Source organism: Dermochelys coriacea, chromosome 8 (genome assembly GCF_009764565.3).
Source record: "Dermochelys coriacea isolate rDerCor1 chromosome 8, rDerCor1.pri.v4, whole genome shotgun sequence".
Classification (NCBI taxonomy): domain Eukaryota; kingdom Metazoa; phylum Chordata; order Testudines; family Dermochelyidae; genus Dermochelys; species Dermochelys coriacea.
Window position 1 is genome coordinate 51,302,162 of NC_050075.1, and position 21,208 is coordinate 51,323,369.

Sequence of the window (21,208 nt, forward strand, 5' to 3'; positions counted from 1 at the left end):
CTGGACTATATATATATATATATATATATATATAAACTTATACTAATGGGAGCATTCTAACCAAAGGACTGAGGACCTGCAAATGATTTGGAAGCAACCATAGACTTAACAAGCCAGCAGTTTAATTACATCACTGCTACAAGCCTGATCCAAGAACTTTGCAATTGTCCTTTGTATTTGATTCCTTTAAACCAATTTTAACTCTCACCTTTCTTTCTTTCTTATAAATAAACCTTTAGATTTTCGATACTGACGGATTGGCAATGGCGTGATTACGGGTAAGATCTGAGTTATATATTGATCTGGGTAGGTGGCTGGTCCTTTGGGATCACAAGAACCTTTTGTATGATGAAATTGGTTTTAAATAACCACTCATCATTAAGTCTAGTGTCTGGGGTTGAATCCAGGACTGGAGTACCTAAGGAGGCTGACTTCTTGACTAGCCAGTGTGGTGAGACAGAAGTTTACTTTTGTTGCTGGATTGGTATATTTCATGGAAAAATAATCACCAGTTTTGGGGTTTGTCTGCCCTTTTTCCTAGCAGCTTGTGCTGAATTCGGTATTCTCAGTTGTGACCCCCTAAGACCCAGTGACACAGGGACCTTCCTTAGTCACTACCACCCATTTGAGCCCTCTTCAAAAGACAAGCCAGTGTTAGACTGGCCAAGGGAGGATTAGCAACAGACTCTGCACTGCAGTCAGAGAAAGACCTGGGCCCAATCCTCTGGCTCTCTGAGCCAGTGAGAGTTACAGGAGCACTGTGGAGGTATCACTGCCAGCACCATGGGAAAATGAGAGCTGCGTTGCTCAGCCACCTCCCAATGAATTACAGAGAGGGGTTCATGGCCCTGGAAAACCCACCCTTTCCACTGCAGGCAGGGAAAACGTTAGAAAGGGAGCAGTGGGGAGTTTCTGGAGACACAAGTGTGCATGCACCCTACTTACTTTCTTTCTGCCATAGAAGAGGAGCTTGGTGAATTTCTCCACTCTCTGCTCTGGTGTCTCCATACTGGGTGGGATCTCCCCAGTGAGGAGGTCTGGTGTCCCGGAGCCCTGCACTGGCCACTCTTCATTGGTCAGGTTGATCAGATTAGCCACTGGGTCTTGCCTTTTATACTTCTCCAGGCGCTTGCAGTCTTGCATCAGCAGCTCAGCTGTGTCTGAACCCACCATGGACTGCACAGGGAAATGGAGGAACATGAGAACTGACATCTTAGAACAGACCAGTGGCCCATCTAGTCTGGTATCCAGTCTTGGCCAGTGGATAACACTGCATAATATGGAGGTAGGTATAAATCCCCCCAATGCACCACACCAAATATTACTGTACTATAGGGAGTGATTCCTTCCTGACCTACCACTCCTGGTCAATCTATGCCCCGAAGCATGAAGATCGGTGGCCCATATGATTTTGTCCTAATGAGTGTCATTGTCTTAATCACATATACACAGTGTTAATGGAGAGAAAGTCAAGGCAACGAGTCATCAACAAGGGACATAATAGCAAAAATCAAACTTTAATGATCTCAGTGGTCTGGTCCTGATTCCTTCTAACATTCAGTGGCAGACCTCCTGCAGATTGGGTTTGATACACTAATCTTCTTCTGGACAGAAATGCTGGCTCATAAATTAAGTTGACAATGTCCCTTTAGGTGCTGCTGTTCCATTGGAACATTGGTATTTCAAAGGTGTTGCACCTAGTTTGGGGAACAGCCCTGGAGAGGTGTCTCTTCCATGTACCTGGTGCTTCGGGCCGCATTGGTGGTCAGCATTAATGGGGGAATGAAATGCATTTAAGATCCCCCATAGCAACACCTGGCTGCTTCAGACACACAAAAGGGACTCTCACAATGAGCCATCCTTAACTGAACCAAAAAGACTCAAAGGACTGGCACGCATCACAACGCAAAAGGACACACACCCCGTTCTGCCGGCAAAGGAGGACCAAGAGTTTCCAGAGCAGGGCTGAGTCTCTGCCTCTCTGAGTCTCCAAATCACAGCTCATGGCCACTCTGCGCTGGCAAAACGTCATCACATCCACCTTGTGCAAATCCTCCCTGCAGGAACAAACAAAGAGGGCGTTGGCAAGTACAAGGCAGGACATTCTTAACAGCATACGGGGAGGATTCCCAGGATTCTGTGAGTTATGTGGAGGACTCCCGAAATTCAAGGAGAGGTAGAAAATCAGAGATATTCACACGCATATCAATAACATCACTATGCATCCGTCAGACAAAACATGTAATAAGGCTAGTTATTACGATTCCCATTTTTCAGATGGCCAAGCCACAAACATTTAGAATGTATCTGAAATCCCTGCTTTGTGCACCAGTGACATTTTTAACCTGATCCAGATCAATCTATCTGCAGAGAACATCACAGCTGATTGGACTCTAGCACCTACAATGCCACTCCACTAATATTGTCTCCTTCTACTGTGCTGTTAACCTCTGGTCCTCAGACTTCCACCCAGCCTCTGTACTTGCTCAATGCTTTTTGTAATTTCATTGCTCTTCTTTTAAGTAGGCCTGTTTTATCTCTCAGCTTTTGTCATGAGTGACTGAACAGCATCTCAGTATAAGCAATGTGATGCAGAGCAAACCTGATTGAACATGATGGGTTAAGGGAAGACGTTCCTCAGGTTTACACTTACTGAAGCTCAGCTCCCAAGGAGCGTAACATCAGACTTCAGTTCTGCAGAGCGTGAGAGGACTGAAACACCTGCTCATCCAAACCACTGTGGCTGTCCCACAAGCCCTTCTTACAATCCAAGTTTCCCTGGACTTGGTTACGAAATAAGAACCAAACAGTCAAACAATGTTCTCTGAGCATTCCCAATAGAGCAGATCCACAGATCCAACCAACCACATGCACATTGCTGAATCTGGACCTGGACTTTGCCGACGATCCTTATCTTTACAAAGGGCCTAGCCAAAACCCTGGGCCTAAACATCCCGAGGCTTTGGGGAGTTTGAAACATGAATCCAAATTATATGGCTTGGGCTCATCTCTAATTCCGGGTGACCATATCCTCTTTTAACGGTCAAGCTGTGTGTGTAGCAGCCTGAAGAGAAGCTGAATGCTGGGACAGAAAGGAATGCTGACAGGGGGCATGGTTTACTGAACACCTCCAATGGCATTGTACCTGACCAGAGGCCCTGGGAAGGCTCGCATCTCCTCCTGCTCTTTGGTGTCATGAAGGATTACCTAGGAAGCAAGAGCAGAGACTTAAGAGCAGTGACTGAGGCATGTCTGAAAACTAAAGTGCTTTGGCAAAGGCTTTACTAGTACTGGGGATGCTTTTCTCAAAGCCGTCTTTGGGCATACATGTTATCCCGGAGCATATGTATGGATGTGTTTACCATCTTCATCCACACAACTATAAGAAGCAATTGCCTTTTATGATGGGATCTGGCTCCTATGATTGCAGTCCTTTGGGAGGGAGAAGGCTCCAGCTCAGAGGGGAAGAGAGGGGCAGATGATGTGGAACACAATCTACCTAAAGTGCTTATATGGCCCCCATCATTGCTATATCTGAGCACCTCACAATCTTTAATGTATGTATCTTCCCAACACCCCTGGGAGGCAGGGCAGGGCTATTACCCGCCCAGCACAGATGAGGAACTGAGGCACAGTGCAGCTGGGGACTTGCCCAGGGTCACACAGAAAGTCTGTGGCAGAGCAGGGACTTGAGCCCAGGTCTCACAAGTCCCATGCTAGTGCCTTAGCCACCAGATTGTGCTTCCTCAAATTGTCTCCTAAGGAGAGAGTTGTGACTCCAAGGCCTTTGGCCCAATGAGACCAGTCATTTGGACTGCTACAGTGTACAAGAGCCAACCCAGGTCACTCACATAGAGGACCTGCCAACAAAAGCACTATGGCCAAAGGCTCCAGAACAGAGTACCACAGCTTGGGTGATTCCATTTTACGATGGCAGAGTGTGTTGGCAAAACATGCAGCCCGCTGTGAAGGTGCATACGATGTCCTCTTGAGCCCAGGTTAAGGACACTGCTCAGCCCTAAAGTCTTAGTAACTGTAAGGCATGGCTAGTTCCTAAGGGCATGTCTCCATTGTGTGGTGGGAGAGGTTGATTTCTAAAGCACACTAACACGTTGTTCCTTAACTGGTCTGTGTAGATCTTACTGTGCTTTACCATAGCACTGTTTGAAACAGTGAGAGGTGGGCGGGAAGGGAGCTGGCACTGCTCAGGGAAATGGAGAGACAGCACAAAACTCAGGTCCCTCAATCTGGGGCCCTCAGGTTTAAAGGGGCAGTGTGGGTGGAGGATGGAAGGGTACAAAGCATTACAGGGGCAATGCAGGCGGAGGATGGGAGGGTATGAGGGGTAACAGGGGCAGTGCAGGTGGGGGATGGGAGGGTACGAAGAATTATAGGGCAGTACGGGCAGGGGATAGGAGAGTATGAGGGGTTATGGAGCAGTGCAGGTGGGTGATGGGATGGCAGCTCTCAGTTGCAGGTGGCTGGGTGGTTGGTTACCTCCAGGCTGTGCATTTCGACGAGGGCGGGCTGTCCATCAGCCGGGGAGTTAGGGCACACTCGGACCAGCTGGCCTCCTGCTCCAAAGCACACTGGCACATGAGGGAGAGAATACTTCTGGGGTGCCACGGGGTGCGGGGTGGACAGTGAGACTTCCTCTAAACAGCAACAAATGCACACACAGTCTAGAGCCAGCCCTTTCACAGCCACTCAGCAAGCTTTGTTATTGGGGGAAAGCCCTAGGGACAGCACCTAACATGCTTCCAGGCAGCACCAAGCTTTCTCCGCCAGCTGGTGCAGGGGCCAAGGCCCTACAGACAGTGCCAGGTAGAATTCAGGGAAACAGCCCTTCTCTGAGCTGACTGAAGTCCCTACTAAATCTAACACTGGGTTATATGGACATACCCTACAGTACTGCTGGGCATTGCCCAGCATCACCCTGCCCCCACCCTACAGTACTGCTTGGTGATGCCCAGCCTCACCTGGTAATTTCCACATGCTGCTTTCCAAGTGAGATTGTCTGCACCATTAGGTGCCTTATGAGCTTTTTAAAATTGGGCCTTAAGCATCAGTAATGGCCATTCGAACTTCCCATGATGCTTTACAGGCTCATACGTGAGGGCAACAGCCGTATTCTCATACAGCCCAGTGTCCCCACTGTGAGAGTGTCTGTATGTGCCTGCCCTCCCCTTGGAGGCCTGGTGCCCTCACCTCACACCCACCTGCTTGAACTGGACTCCAGGTCTCTGAAGGATCTGGGGCGTACTGACTGGGAGAGTCGCGCATGTACTGACTGAGTTCATAGCTGCTGGAGCTGAGGCCGGAATCCTTGTACTGCACGAGCCAGCTGAGCTCACGTGGGGCGGGGAGCTGAGGGAAAAGAGAAGCCACAGGAGCCGTGGGGAAAGGGAAGCAGAGAAAATGGTGGCCTGAGGTTGCCAGACAGGGAAGGTGGGAAGGGAGACTGGCAAGAGGGGTGAGAGTTGCATTGTGTGGAAATGGAGCTGTAGCACAACAAATACATGTTGCATTTATACAGTGTCACAGTGCCCAGCGCTGGCACTGGACCAGCATCTGCAGAACAAACAACAGGGGTCTCTCCAGCTTGAGTTAAACTGCCTAGTCTCAAGCTAAGAGCTGTAACCAGCTTGTGTCCTCTGCGGATCTGGCACAGGAGGACAGACATCATCCCCACTGATGTGTGGTACAGCAACGTTTCCCCTCAGATGATCTCAAGCACTTTAAGTTCTAAAACTCTTTCAGTCACGCTTTGCTTATTCCTGGTGGTTTTGATGAATATGATTTAGATGCTCGGTTAGTGTAAATCCGCATAGTTCCATTGACTTCCGTGGAGCTATACCATTTGACACCAGCTGCGGCTCTAGCCCAATACCTCTCACTGATCTGACATAGACACCCACATATGGCTGTCACCTGCTCCCAAGGAAGCAAATGAGCATTTTCTAGATACGTTTTGTCATTTGATCATTTGCAAAATGCAGTCACTCAGACAGAGCCTCCTGTCACTTGTGGAAATAAGCAGTCCTTTGTCATAGGCAACTGTCACCACCTCTTCTGGGAGCAGGTAACCGTGCTGCTGGACAGCCCCCTGGTGTGAGGAGGGACTGGACTAATATAGAGGTCCTAGAATAACAGAAGGTGGAGAAACCCACCAAGATCACCCTTTGCGCCAGTTCTAGGTGCAGCAAGGGTGGGCCCTGCCTCCAGATGCCATGGGGAGTACAAGTGACAGCCCCACAGAAGGAGACTTTGTGGTAATGATACTAATAGCCCTTCCATCATGTTTCCATGTGAGGCTCTCAAAGTACTCTGCAAACAGTAATGAATCAACGCTGGAGGATAGAGAAGTAACACTACCCCCATTTTGCAAACTGGAAAATTGAGGCACTGAGCGGGAAGGCATTTGTTCAAGGTCACATGGAGAGTTGGTAGTAGATCCAAGGATAGAACTCAGACCTCCTGAGTGCCTGGTCTAACAACTACGCAACACTCCCACTCAGATGGGCTGACAGACGCTCTCCAAAATCTCCAGAAGAACCTCAGATCTCCGACTCATCAGTCTCTCTGTGGTTACCTCATACTGCTGGAATCTGGCGTCCTCCATGCAGTTACCCTGGGATTCTTCCCCAGTATGCTCCTGCCTGGGAGTAGAAACATACCTCTCCTCGTAGGAACTGTAGCTCTTTGAGCTGTGGGAGAGAACAGAGTGCCAATCCAACATGAGGGCAGATGTGTTGTGAGCCATCCACAGAACCCACTGCAGATGTGCTCATCAAGTTCCAGTACTGATGACTTTCCTAGGTGAAAAGCCAGTGGCGTGTGTGTTGCTGCCACATGGGGTTGAAGACTCCTTCTCTTTATTCAAAGGAAATGAGAATACACAGAACCAGCATGCCAGAACAGACTCAGTCTCCTGCAGAAAGAGCCAGAGCAGTAGTTTTGCAGTCCAATGGCACGGATTCTGTCTGCATCCTGCCAAGATGAAAAGCTAGGTACTGGGTACTAAGGGCCAGATTTTAAAGGTATTTAGGCCCCTAAAGAGGCAGATTGGCACCTAGAGGGATTGTCTGCACCATCACGTGCCTTAAGAGCTTTTTAAAATCTGGCCCTAAGCATCAGCCCTCTTCTGGCTGCAATTACACAGGCCAAGCCACTGAAACGTAATTCACTGTCATCATTGTTTCCTGCATGGGATCAGTGTATCCGGTGCTGGACAGACACAGTCCCTGTCCAGTACAATTTTTAATCTAGAGGCCTGATCCAAAGCCCTTTGAGGTCAATGGGAGTCTTTCATTAGGGATCAGATCAGGCCCTAGAAGCGCTAGGATGGCTAGCCTGATGCTAAGCATGGATAAGGCACAGGGAACCCTTTCTACCCTGCCATATGCACACGCACACATCATAATCCCCTGCCTGTGTTTTAGGAAGCTCAGGGTGGGGATGTGGCTAGTGCTGCCCAAAGCTCTAATCAGCTCCACAGAGCATGTGACTGAGCAGGGCCAGGCATGCACACTGACAGAGTGATGCTGGGGGAACCCCGGTTGCGCCAGGTTTGAAATACAGTAGAGGACATCCTTGAAAGTGACCTGAGAGGCTATTTCAAGAGTGATCTAATGGTGACACCATGGGAAGCTGCAGGAGAGCCAGCGAGCACCGTGTATGCATATTAACACAAAACAGCTTGGGCCAATGGAGTCTCTGGCTGCATAACTGAGATTACTTGCTCGGGTCACAATTCACTAAGCAAACCACAACAGGTTCAGGGTGTGCAGCGTGGGGTCCAACAGCATGTAGCTACTGGAGACATTCCATCCCAGTGCATCTGGGTCAACAGCATAACCACACACCCCTATCTATCACATGTAATTGCTTAGGTTTTGAAGGGGGAAGTTGGAAACCTGCCCGAAGAGCTCATGCACAGACATTAGGCTCTTTCCTTCCCATTCTAATCACCCTTACCGGTATTGTGCCACATCATTCTGCCCAAATGGGTTGGTCTCCTGGTCATGACGGGAGTCTCTGTAGTAGTTCTGATACCAGTAATTCATGTGCCTGCCATAAGGATCTTCGTGCCCTGGATCTGCACACTCAGAGAAAACCACCATAAAGATCTAGTATTTTTCTTCAGTGCAATTAGTATTAATAACGTTTTAAAAGGGACAACATTGAGTCAGGATTTGTCATTTGCACTCCATTGCTTCCAAATTATTCTGCCTAGTTAGTGCTATGATGTGTGTGTGTGTGTGTGTGTGTGTGTGTGTGTGTGTCTGTACATCCAATATACACCTATAAATTACATGCACAGTAACAGACATCCCTTCCTTCACATTTCCTTTAGCTCAGAAATGTCATCAGGTAGCGAGCTCTGATCTGAAATCAGCACTATCTTACACTGTCTGGGACCAGTAATGACCTGGTGCTTCACCTGTTACATGGCGCTCAAATGCTCCTGTATGTCACTGCTGTGGATGTCTCTCAGATGCAAACCCAAGTTAGTGCTCGCATCATGAGACCAGGATTCAAGGGCTGAGAATGGAGGCACTGAATTCAGCTCCTCAGGAGAGGGAGAACATCTTGGGATGCTCTTTGGAAAGCCCATCTAATCAAGAAAAGGTGAGTAGCTGGTTCTGGAGGAGGCAATAACCAGCTCTCCTCCTCTAAGAGGGCTGGTCACCATGACACAGAGACATATTTATGTCAGAGAAGGGATGCATTGTACAGGGCTAATGCTAAAAGAACTGTCAAGAATTGCCAATACAACAGACCATTAGACTGGTCAGGCCAGCAAGAAAAAGCAAGCAAAGTAGTTTTCATTTCCTAGAGAAATGTACAGTACCTCTCTCATGCTGCAGTACTTGAGAGGGTCTGTGATAATCTCTGTAAGCGTAGTCTTCCCCGGAGCTTGGCAATGGGTAGCTCCAGTAGGGGTCCTCATAGCCTTGCCTGAAATGAATCCCAAATATACTGAACAGAGAGGGCAGAAAACTAAAAGGACAGCAAGAGAAAGAAATCCCCATCAGAATTATATTGGCACTGGGCAGCTCCCATGCCCTCCGATCCAGATCCAAACAGAGGATCAGGAGACTAGTCCTGCATCGGAACTAGATGTAGGGTCAGGACACCAGATTCCATCCTGACAGGTTTCAGAGTAGCAGCCGTGTTAGTCTGTATTCGCAAAAAGAAAAGGAGTACTTGTGGCACCTTAGAGACTAACAAATTTATTGCGAATGCATCCGATGAAGTGAGCTGTAGCTCACGAAAGCTTATGCTCTAATAAATTTGTTAGTCTCTAAGGTGCCACAAGTACTCCTTTTCTTTTTGCAGATTCCATCCTGGATCAGTTCCAAGGTGAAAAGCCAAGGGATCAGGTGTGGAATGAAATGCCAGGTTAGGATCCCATCCCAGTCTGAGATTTTTGGGACTCCGTTGTGAAACGAGGTCAATGAAATAAATGCCAGGGTCTCATCAGCCCCACAGTCAGCTGCAGGGTCGCAGTCAGGGCTATTGTCAAGGTCAGATGTTAAGGTGTGCGTTCTGAAGCACGGAGCAAGAGTGGGAGGTCTGAGGAACAAATTCCCTTCACCTCCTGTTCTTAACAGAGAAGCATCATCTCCAGGCCACTGGAGCCCTACCAGCTTTGGTGGAATTCTGAAATCATTTGGCTGCACACCTCTGGAATATCCCTATGAACTCTGCTGGAGGGATCCACCCTCATGAGCAGTTTAGGAGATTTGGAAAAAATAGCCTCTTTCCTGCAAACAATTGAAGATGCCATGCTCCTAAGGGGCTTCCCAGTAGGCCTCCCTTCTCTGCTGAATGCCAAAAGTGCCCAGAGCTCTCCCTCAACCCCTTACAGTTCACTCTCACCACTTAGCAGAGCATTTCACAAGCTTCATGAAAAACCCACTGCAAAGTGGACTTCACAGGTACAACATGCAATTTTCAAAGGTCCATACCTTGGTCAAATCAAAAACCTATATCTGCCAGGACACTCAAAGCCACTTCTCCTCAATAAATGATATGTCCGTCCCACATTTTATCCTTCCTCCCCTGGCTGTTTCTGCAGCAGAGTTAATATGGCTGCAATAATCTGTGTTACATTATTCTTTATATTTTTATCACTTTCCTAGCACTCAAAAGAGCTGAATTATATTTGTTCCAATTTTCAAAAGAAATTCACTGATGGATTGAGGTCAAACCTGGAAAATTTCAGCCCCAAAAGTGAATTTTAGAAAGTTATACATGACCATAAAGAGGGGATTAGAATGGGAACTGTTACACAACCCTAAATAAAGCAGCCACTAAAGCTCCTGTTTTAATAACTGGCTATTTAGGAGACTGTGGATGGATAAGCACCCACAGAGGACAGTTTGATCCATACAGTTACTTAATTTTATTCAAACCTTACCTTGAATACGGTCTAGTGAGATAACTGCTTTCATAATATTCTGCTCTGGAGCCTGGTCTGATCTGGTCCCCTGGCCATGGGTCCGGCCACAGATGAGGCCCTGTTCTGAGGTCCTGTTGCTGGTGATACCACCTCTCACCATTATGCCTGACCTGAGGTCGAGGTCTGTGATAGCCTTCTCCCCATGACCCTCTGTCCTGGCCCTCCATCTGAGCTACATGCCTCCCTCTTGGTTGGGGCTGCCCGGGGGGCACCCAAGGGTCCATCTGGGACTTACTGTAGAGCTCCTCCTCCTTGGTTTAGTTTTTCATAGTTTTGTAGCTTCCTGTAAACAAAGAAATAAATCCCAGGGCATGAAATCTAAACCACCTCAAAGTCAGCTTGCAAAGTGCATAGCCATGTTTCCAATGCCATAATACCAATCAGCTTTCTTGTTAGTTCACGTCCCTTTGACTCCCTTCAAGATGCCAATGTTCACGGGCATGGAAAATCTACCTGTCCACTCACCAGTGGCAAGTTGGAAGCGTTCCCTGGCAAGTGAGGTGGACTAAAGCAACAATTTTTGCAGAATTTAAGAATTTAATTTTCCATTTAAAAAATCCCAATATGTTTCTTGCCTTTCCAGTTGCAAAGAGAACCTTCCAAATATGAGCTAATGCAGAGCTGTCTTCCTGAATCTGCAGCCAGCCAGCAAGAGGGACTCTGGGGCCAGTTTGTTCAATATCTTCATTAATGATCTGGAGGATGGCATGGATTGCATCCTCAGCAAGTTTGCAGATGACACTAAACTGGAAGGAGAGGTAGACACGCTGGAGGGTAGGGATAGGATATAGAGGGACCTAGATAAATTAGAGGATTGGGCCAAAAGAAATCTGATAAGGTTCAACAAGGACAAGCGCAAAGTCCTGCTCTTAGGACGGAAGAATCCCATGCACTGCTAGGGATGAATGGCTAGGCAGCAGTTCTGCAGAAAAGGACTTAGGGGTTACAGTGGACGAGAAGCTGGATATGAGTCAATAGTGTGCCTTTGTTGCCAAGAAGGCCAATGGCATTTTGGGCTGTATAAGCAGGGGCATTGCCAGCAGATCGAAGGACGTGATCGTTCCCCTTTATTCGACATTGGTGAGGTCTCATCTGGAGTACTGTGTCCAGTTTTGGGTCCCACACTACAAGGATGTAAAAAAATTGGAAAGAGTCCAGCGGAGGGCAACAAAAATGATTAGGGGACTGGAACACATGACTTATGAGGAGAGGCTGAGGGAACTGGGATTGTTTAGTCTGCGGAAGAGAAGAATGGGGGGGGGGATTTGATAGCTGCTTTCAACTACCTGAAAGGGGGTTCCAAAGAGGATGGATCTAGACTGTTCTCAGTGGTAGCAGATGACAGAACAAGGAGTAATGGTCTCAAGTTGCAGTGGGGGAGGTTTACGTTGGATATTAGGAAAAACTTTTTCACTAGGAGGGTGGTGAAGCACTGGAACGCATTACCTAGAGAGGTGGTGGAATCTCCTTCCTTTGAGGTTTTTAAGGTCAGGTTTGACAAAGCCCTGGCTGGAATTATTTAGTTGGGGATTGGTCCTGCTTTGAGCAGGGGATTGGACTAGATGACCTCCTGAGGTCCCTTCCAACCCTGATATTCTATGATTCTATGACTCTCTTGCTGCTCATAGCTTTCCCTAAGCAGAAATTAACAAGATTGATCAGTCACTCACAACCCAGCGAGATGCAGTGAAACTGTCAAAACACAGTGCTGCTGCTGAAGATGGCTCAGAAAACTATGAAGAGCATCAAAAGCAGGAACTGCAGTTAGTCTCGTAGAATAAGAAGAAAATAAATACAAGTGGGAAATGTAGAGTAGCTGAACCCCTGCCTCACAGCAGCCAGAAGTTTTCAGGGTAAAGAGACAGGAAGCTCCCTCTGCCTTTTAGCAACTGGAGGCGTGTAGTTTCAAATGTATTTAGACATCTATTAGCTTCTCACCAGGGCACTGTCCCTCAGCCTGACTGGTAGAACCCCATCCCTCTTGCTGATAGGAACGCTTAGCTAGTAGAATTAGTCCTAGGGCTACTAGGTGTCAAAAACATTTTTCAAGTCTTGATGGGTGAAACTTGTGCTGGGAGGAGAGGGAGACAAACGAGCCTTGCAAGTGCAAGTAACTTGGGCAATATGCTTCCCACAATCCCAAAATAGCAAGTACGTTTCAGGGGTGGGAGGGTATTGCAGAGGGGTCTTCAGAGAGCCTTCCCCTCAGACACTGTACAGTCCTGACCAGCTACCTGACCTCAGGGAAGATGAAGGCATGATCCAGGACCCACAGCCTGGCCTAAAATAGGATCCCACCTCCCCACTGCTGGAGTTGTTTGCCAGGAGACTACTGGCCCTGGGAGCAATTTGGAGGCACCACCATTTTAGTCTGCCCTTGGCTACTTGCCCCCTTTAATGCCTGGTGTAACAGCAAAAGTCCTGATCAAATGAACTACATGGAAGCCATAGAGCGGGCAATGAACCCACTAACAGCACTCATTTTGCAATGTTATCAGTCCCCAAAACCAGAAAGTCCGGTAATAGTAAAAACGTTTCTAGAGAATGGAGTGCTTGGAGACATCCACAGCTCTATTATAGCAATGCCCAAGAAATGGTCCCTAGCCACAAAACCTGGATCCAAATCTGGATTTCAAGGGTGCTCCGGTGAGGGTTTTTTATCTAACCCATTATAAAGGGTAAGGCATGCTCAGCTCTTTATTCCTTTGTGCAGCCACTATGGGGCATGTGGAACCAGGGGCTGACACCAATTTGTTTTAATAAACCCTCTGCCCCTTCCCACCCAAAAAGCTACAATCTCTTCCCCTCTCCCACACCTTTACCAAAACTGTTCTGTGCTATTCTAAGGGTCAACACTCACAATTCACACCAATGTGATCTCGACTTGAGACACACTCACCCCCTCTACACCACACGAAGTATAAAATGCTGGACTGAGCAGCTTTCTAGAGCACACACTTGTCTGTGTGTCAGTCTATTCTGAGTACATGTCATCCCGCAGCCCAGAACTAGGAGCAACGGGTTGAAATGGTGATTGATTTCCCAGGTGCCACAGGATGACAAGCAACTGGAGAAAGCCCAGCGAGCAGCAAAATGTCCATTTGCATACACACACCTGTTCGAATGTGCCCACCACCGGCAGCTTTGCAGACCTGGCCTGAGCTCTCTCCGTCCCCAAAGGCAGCTGTCAAAGTCCACCTGCCACATCGGCTGATGCCTGCCTGACCCTCAACCTGGATCAGCACTCCCGGCTCTTTGCTGCTGCAGAGACGTCCCCACCAGCTGACGAAGCAGAGCAAAGTGCAGGCTGCTCACCTGCTTCGGGACAAACCCTTCCGTGACTGTTTTCTCTGCCCTTGTCAGGGATTTGCTTTTGTATTTATTCAGGCTTCTGGAGAGGCTGAGATTTAGGCAGCCTGGGACACGTGGAATTTAAAACCATAACAGCTAAAGGAAAAAGGGAGACAAACTTCCCGTGGTAACTTGTTAACCAGTTACCTCCCTCCCTTATAATACAAGTGGAACAACTTTCCTCTTTTTTTTTCATTTGTTCCTCTCTTTTCATTGGTTAGGGGTCCACCATGCAACATATGGAGTCCAAAAAAAACACAGATACTTTCCCTTTCATTATTAATAATAAATAGTGGATCTATTCTATTCCATTTATGGTCTTATACCATACTCATCACCACAGTATTTGATCTCATCATGTAGCCAACAGGCCACCTGAGAAATAAATGAAACTTGCTAATTAAGCTTCTTAGTTAATTTACTACTAACTGTGGATGAATATAGTTTGAGCAAATGTAAACCTCCCCCCCCCGCACCCTAATCATGTTTGATTGTTCCGTCATCTCTAACTACTGAATGATCTGGAGGTCAAAGGTCAAAACCAAGAGTTTACTGAAAATCTCAGGAAAGCTTCCTTCCATGTGGTGTACAACTGTCAGGGACCACGGGGTGTCAAACACCAGTCCATAAGGCTCTTCAGAGCCAGTAAATTCTGACCTGCCATCAGCTACTAGAACTAGTAGGCAGACAGACTGTTCCACTACCTCAGCTGCTGCTTTGTCAGAGTAAAATTAACAAGTCCCTTGTCGGTTTCACTGCTGCTATTCAAAACTTTGCGCAGTCCTGAAACAGACAATCATATCAGTTTCACATTTCTCTTGCCCATCAGAAAGTTGTAAGCAATACACAGGCACTGATGCGGTTACTCCTGTTGATAACTTTTCTACAGTAACTCCTCACTTAAAGTCATCCCAATTAATGTTGTTACATTGCTGATCAATTAGGGAACATGCTTAAAGTTGCACAATGCTCCCTTATAACATTGTTTGGCAGCCACCTGCTTTGTCCACTGCTTGCAGAAAGAGCAGCCCGTTGGAGCTAGTGTGGGGGCTTGGAACCAGGGTGGACCAGCAGCCCCCCCAGCAGCTCCCCACTCCCCTAAGTTCCCTGTGTGGCAGCCGCCCAGCAAACTATAAATTGCTAAGCAGTTCAGCTGTCCCTCCCCCCACTGCCATGTGCTGCTCTTGCCCTCTGCCTTGGAGCTGCTCCCAGGAGCCTCCGGCTTGCTGTGCAGAGGTGGAGGGAAAAGGGGTGCTAAAGTCAGGGTGTACCCCTCCCCTCACTTTTGCACCTTATCTCCACAGAGCCGGGGGGGGGGGACGACATGACAGGGCTCAGGAAGCTTGCTGTCAGCAGCCGCTGTCTCAAATTGCTGATCTACTTAAAAAGGCAATGTACTTAGAGTAGAGTTAGGGTACTTAAAGGGACAATGCTTGTCTCTCTCTCATACATACAGTGCGTCTCTCTGTACCACGCTGTCTCCCCTCCCTACATTTGTGCTGCCTTGTAGAGTGTGAGGCTACATTAACAATGTGTTAACCCTTAAGGGCTCAGCCAAGTGCTAGTTCATCATTTAGCAGGAAGGCATTCCCTGGAAAATATCCCACCATCTTCCAGCCTCTGACTTCACCACCTCAACCAAGCTTCACAATCATCACTGCTGTGTACAGTATTAAATTGTTTGTTTAAAATTTATACTGTACGTGTGTGTGTATATAAATAAAAATATAGTCTTTTGTCTGGTGAAAACATTTTCCCTGGAACCTAACCCCTCCTCCGCTCGAGTTACATTAATTCTTATGGGGAAAGTGGATTTACTTAACATCGTTTTACTTAACGTAACACCTCTCACAGGGGTTATGTGGCTAGCGCCCAGGAGTGGCAGCCAGGAAATCATAGAATATCAGGGTTGGAAGGGACCTCAGGAGATCATCTAGTCCAACCCTCTGCTCAAAGCAGACCAATCCCCAACTAAATCAGGCTTTGGTCCCCACTTCTGGGATTGTGTAGTAATTTTTGTTGTCAAAAGGGGATCACAGTGCAATGAAGTTTGAGAACCCTTGATCTATCGTCATCGTCTAAGCTGAGAGAAATATAAAAAGTAAACAAACAGCACAACATATGAAAATTGATTTTTAAAACTTTTGGTTGTAATAATATTAGATGCATAGATTTTAAGGCCAGAAGGGATCATTCTGATTATCTAGTCTGATCTCCTGCATAGTACGGACTGTAGAACCTCAACCAGTAATTCCTGCATCCTGTCCTTTTAACATCTTGCAAGACACAGGCTGACCTAGGCAAATCAGGACTGTATTAGAATCCAATGCCTCCTCGTTGATGCCAATGTTGTGAGGGCTCAGATCTTCAGAGGTTTAAGCCCAAAGAGAGGAAGCAGCCTCTATATCAATTCTATTTATTAGTGTGGATTTTATACAGGACAAAATATAAAACAAACAATACTCCAGCACTGCCCCTGAAAATAGCTGGAAACTCTACTAGTGCAATCTCCAGCAGTAGCATAGCACCTCTCTGTGGATCTGCTCCAGGTGTTGATTTATCATTTCTTGGCAGGCATTTTCCCATTACCAAACAGATTTGTGTGTCTAAATTTTCAAGTCTCCCTGCCCCACTTCACTGTTTTCAATCACCCAAACCACTGGACTTTGCCACCTTCACCCCTGAATTATGCACAGTGATATTTTAATAACATAATTAACAAGATTGTCTGGAATGGTCTCTGGTGATTTTAAGGAAAGTTCAATAAACTGCAAAAAAGGGTCACTCTTAGCCTATAGCAAATTAAGCAAAAGGCGTTCTACATCCAGCCCATGATCCTCCAAATAAAGAGGAGGGTTTGCAAAGAGCTGGCATTTGTTAAAATCAAAGCATGTTTTTATACGGATTATAAAGTTCTCAGTTTGGCTGTAGCAGAAAGGCAATTAATCTCTATTGGGTCCTATTACAAATCAAGCCTTACTAACCTGGAAGTCCCCCCGCCCCTTGCTTTCTTCCCCCTTCAATAAATCCGGTTATTCTCTACTATGAATACTGAAAAGTAGTTACTTACACCGCCCACCCCTAAAGCAAAGGCTGGGCTGCTGCATCCCATCCTGACAGGCTCTGCCCCAGCTCCCTAGCAAGGATGCTCCCACACACACAGGCTCTGCCACGTCAGCTGGCCGGAATCTTCATACTGAAGCCTTTGCTGGTGGTCGGAACGATAAGCTCTGAGCACCAATGCAAAGAGAGAAGGCAGAAGGGCCTCTCCAGCTACTGAATTCTGCCATATTGAGAAGGTCCTTGTGGGGGAAGAAGGTCCTTCAGTGCTCATGTCTCACACTCCACTGGAGTTTGTGTGTAACATTTATAATGTTCCTCCTTTGTCTCTCCAGCCTCAAAACCGATGTTACCTCACTCTGAACTGTACAGAAAGATTATTAGGGTTGGAGATTTACTCAGTGGCAGATAAAATGGGGATAGGCTGAAGGGCTAATTCCAATGACTGGACTCTGTTGTATACCTGGACTTCTGTTGCCACCTGGTCCGTACAATGTTGCGTGGTTAATACATGCCAATTTTACACATTGCCAACTGCAGGAACATGCCAGGGGCAAACTGGCCCCATCCAGGGGAACACCTGCAATGACAGCATTAGTCACTTGCTACCCAGACCAGAGGAACATAATTTAGTATATGTTTAAATTCACAAAAAATAAAAATGCTATATAGTTTCAATGCTATAAAACTGGTTCCTATGTATAATATTGAAAATCCATGGCAAAAGTATATGATTCTTATACATGTGTTATTAATATAGTTTAGTTATATATTTGGTTATACAGATTGCTTCATATACTGACAACATTTAACAGAAATGCCATAGTTGTCTCATTAGATTTAGATATCATTAATACTTGCAAGTTAGATCATCAACTTTTTAAGGCAGGGGCTGCCTCTTACTATATGGTAATGCAGGGCTCAGCCCAATAGTCTGTAATCGTGATCAGGGCCTCTGGCACCACTAACACTGCTAAATCTCAGCCATGTGAGTGATCCACTGAAAGTCTGCAGGGTCAGGCCTGTACTTTGAAAATTATACATACTATATATGTGCATTACTGCTAACCTTAGAGGTCTGAAAATCAGGAAGTTGCCTTAAAAATTGTGAGATTTTAAAATATAATAAAATATAAAATATAATAAATTCTGGGTTATTTTTATTTGCCTTCTATTTCTGAGCCTTTAAGGTACACTCAGAATATGTCTTAAAGCTTTCCTTTACAATCACTAGGCCTACAATCTTACTTTTATTTAACTGCAAGCTGAAATTCTCACATAATCGTGACTCCAGGAACGGGGGATTTAAGGAAAACACCAAATATCACTAGACTTGCAATAAAACCGTTGGAGTGGCCACACTGCCTAGATCTGGTTCAGATCTCAGCTGTATCCCATAGATTTCTAATATTAAGAAATACATATGAAAAATGTGTTGCTCCCATATGAGCTGGAGTCCAAAAGCTGGACCTAATTTGAGCAAAATGCAGCCATATAGAGCAGGGAAGGCAGCAGGGGGTGAGTAGCCTTTGAATCAAGATGCAGCACTGCATGCTGGAACCTACTACCATCTGCAGCCCGCTCCTCTGTGAGCTTCTCCCTTGCTGGGAGTACCTTATAAACAGGGGAGCAGCAAACTGCTTGCACAGAGGAATGGGGTGCAGATGAATTAATGATATCTAAATCTAATGAGACAACTATGGCATTTCTGTTAAATGTTGTCAGTATATGAAGCAATCTGTATAACCAAATATATAACTAAACTATATTAATAACACATGTATAAGAATCATATACTTTTGCCATGGATTTTCAATCTTGATTCAAATAGGCAGATCAAAACGGAGCTGGGGCCTCCCATTTAGTCTGCAGAAGAGGGCAGCCATGGGCCACACTGTAGAATTCCGTGCATTCCACTCGGTCCACCCTGTTGCAGAGATGTGTTTTCCTTTAGAAAAGGTGAATCAGAGCCAACAACTCTCTGGCATTGACGTCTGTTTTTGTTGTAGCTTTCATTTTCTTTCCAAAGGGAATATATTTGCATTTCAAAAACGAACAAAAAGACTTCTTTTACATGATTAGGTAACAATGTTACTCTCCACCAAGAATGAGGCAAGCTGCACACAGCTATCCAGCTGTGATATGGAATAGCTGCTTGCTACTGTTAAAAGGGTAAATACAATAAGGAATTGGTATTGGCAGAGAGTTGAGCAAAATCCGCCTATGAGGTCTTTTCTATTAAAATAAGTTTAAAACTCCCAGGTGGTTGGAAAGGAGCATTAGAATGAGCCTGTGGGAGGGGGGAAAATGTTGGCACTCTGCTTGTGGTCCACCAGCCATTGTTCTTCTCCCGCCCTCCATTTTTTCCTTCCCCCTCCGAACTGGTGGCTACTCACACTCTGCCACCTTCCCTGCTCCATATGGTAAGCCATGTTCCCTGTCCCACAGAGCTTTAGGGCCCAGTCATCAAATCCTTTACTCACACAAGTCAACCTTGCACTTGTAGGCAGTCCAAGCACCTAAATTATCCCATTGAAATCCAGGTGGCTGTTCAGATGGGTGAGGATTATTTCAATGAACAAGGCCTTGCAGGAATCTGACGGAAACTAGACAGAGGTCCCAGCTGCAATGTAAAATCTACTGTGTCAGGAGCTGTTACGACATGTCGTCCCACGACATAGTTCAAACACAGTTTGGTGTTGCAGCCTTTCATAGATGGGACAAAACCATGTCTGAACACGTTCACAAATCAAGCTATAGTCTTAGGGCTTGTCTACACTTACCCTGCGCCACTGTAGTGCTTCACTGAAGACTCTGGCTATGCCAACAGGAGGGCTTCTCCGATCGGCATAGATAATCCACTTCCCCGACAGGCAATAGCTAGGTTGATGAGAGAAGTCTCCTGTTGACCTAGCCCGGTCTAGAGTGGGGTTTAGGTAGGTTTATCTGTGTCGCTCAGGGGTGTAGATTTTTAACACCCCTGAGCGACATAGTTATATTAACCTAATTTCCTAGTGTAGACCATGCTGGAGCTCTTTTGCGATTCTGGAACTGCATGGTCACCTATGCTGATCAGCTTGCCATGCTAGCCAAACAGAAAATGAAAGTTTCCAGGACTTTTCCTGTCTACCTGGCCAGTGCATCTGAGTTGAGAGTGCTGTCCAGAGCAGTCACAATGGAGCACTCTGGGATAGCTCCCAGAGTTGAATTGCATCCACACTACCCCAAATTTGACCCAGTGAGGTTGATTTTAGTGCTAAACCCCTCACCGGGGAGGAGTACAGAAATTGATTTTAAGAGCCCTTTAAGTTGACAAAGCAGGCTTGGTCGTGTGGACAGATGCAGGGTTAAATCGACCTAACGCTGCTAAATTTGACCTAAACTCATAGTGTAGACCAGGGCTAAGAGCTCTGAGCAAGGAGCTGAGGAAACTGAACACCAAAGGCATAAACAAAACCACAAATAACTTTCAAGTCAATAAGAGTGTCTAAAATCTTCAGGATCATGATAATTTATTTCTACAGCCGGTTTAAAAATTCATCACAGCAGAAGCAAGTTGGAGAAAGGCCAGAACAAAGGAAAGGAAGCAGAGAGTTGAGATAAAAGCAAGAAGAGATCGGGGTTTGCCACTCACACTTATTTTCAGCCTGTGTCCTACAAGGCTAATTCAAAAGTTGCTAAAATTCCTCTTTGCATTACAAAATTATTGCATTGCAACAGAACATCCAGTGGCAATGTAAACATCAGAGCAAGTTATTATGCAGTAACTTCTCTAAGGTGACTCTCAATGATACATTATAGTAGTTGGCATATTTAAAAGTGTGCCCTGCCATACAAACTCAATGCATCATGAATTCAGTAGTGTCTTGGTTTTGCAATCATCACAGCATAACCATATGGATCCAGATCCTCAGCCAGTGGAAACTGATTTCAATGGAGCTACTCCACATTACACCAGGCCCAAGATCTCAATACAAAAGACCTTGATCTGATCAAATTAAGGCAGGTGGCAATCCCATCAGGTACTATCATAAAGTGGTAAAAAGAGAATTGTGAACTTCCCAGAGGAGAGACAATGAAAGACACAACATAATGTGGGGCTACATTGACTTCAACACAGAGTTACACCAGCAAGGGATCTGGCCCGTCTACAGTTCCAGCTACAGCCAACTTTCAGAAAAACACACAGCTCAGAGCTGGGATTTGTACACCTAATGCTGAATTTTAAATGAAAACACACACTTCAGTTCACTGGCACTGCAAAAAACAAAGCATTTTGTACCTTCTCTACCATGTGTTCTGAAATTAAAAGGCTTCCTGTTAGGCAAA

At 46.2% G+C, this 21,208-nt stretch overlaps 1 protein-coding gene across 7 annotated transcripts in view; it reads right to left on the reverse strand.

The window, feature by feature from the left end:
* The window catches only part of LOC119860175 (protein transport protein Sec16B), a 45,471-nt gene extending 28,389 nt beyond the window's left edge, over window positions 1-17,082 (reverse strand). For 3 of the 7 annotated variants that reach the window (XM_043490867.1, XM_043490866.1, XM_043490863.1), the window contains exons 1-10: window positions 16,890-17,082; window positions 10,427-10,751; window positions 8,855-8,961; window positions 7,978-8,098; window positions 6,593-6,707; window positions 5,220-5,367; window positions 4,498-4,655; window positions 3,146-3,207; window positions 1,922-2,057; window positions 946-1,176 (exon numbers count right to left, since the gene is read on the reverse strand). In XM_043490867.1, coding sequence (XP_043346802.1) covers window positions 946-1,176; window positions 1,922-2,057; window positions 3,146-3,207; window positions 4,498-4,655; window positions 5,220-5,367; window positions 6,593-6,707; window positions 7,978-8,098; window positions 8,855-8,961; window positions 10,427-10,692 — 1,344 coding nt within the window. In that variant the 5' untranslated portion in view covers window positions 10,693-10,751; window positions 16,890-17,082. Of the gene's footprint in view, window positions 1-945; window positions 1,177-1,921; window positions 2,058-3,145; window positions 3,208-4,497; window positions 4,656-5,219; window positions 5,368-6,592; window positions 6,708-7,977; window positions 8,099-8,854; window positions 8,962-10,426; window positions 10,752-13,583; window positions 13,729-16,889 lie in introns of those variants that run through there. The other 4 variants (XM_043490868.1, XM_043490864.1, XM_043490865.1 and 1 more) reach the window with 3 other exon arrangements.
* Window positions 17,083-21,208: the final 4,126 nt, after the last annotated feature.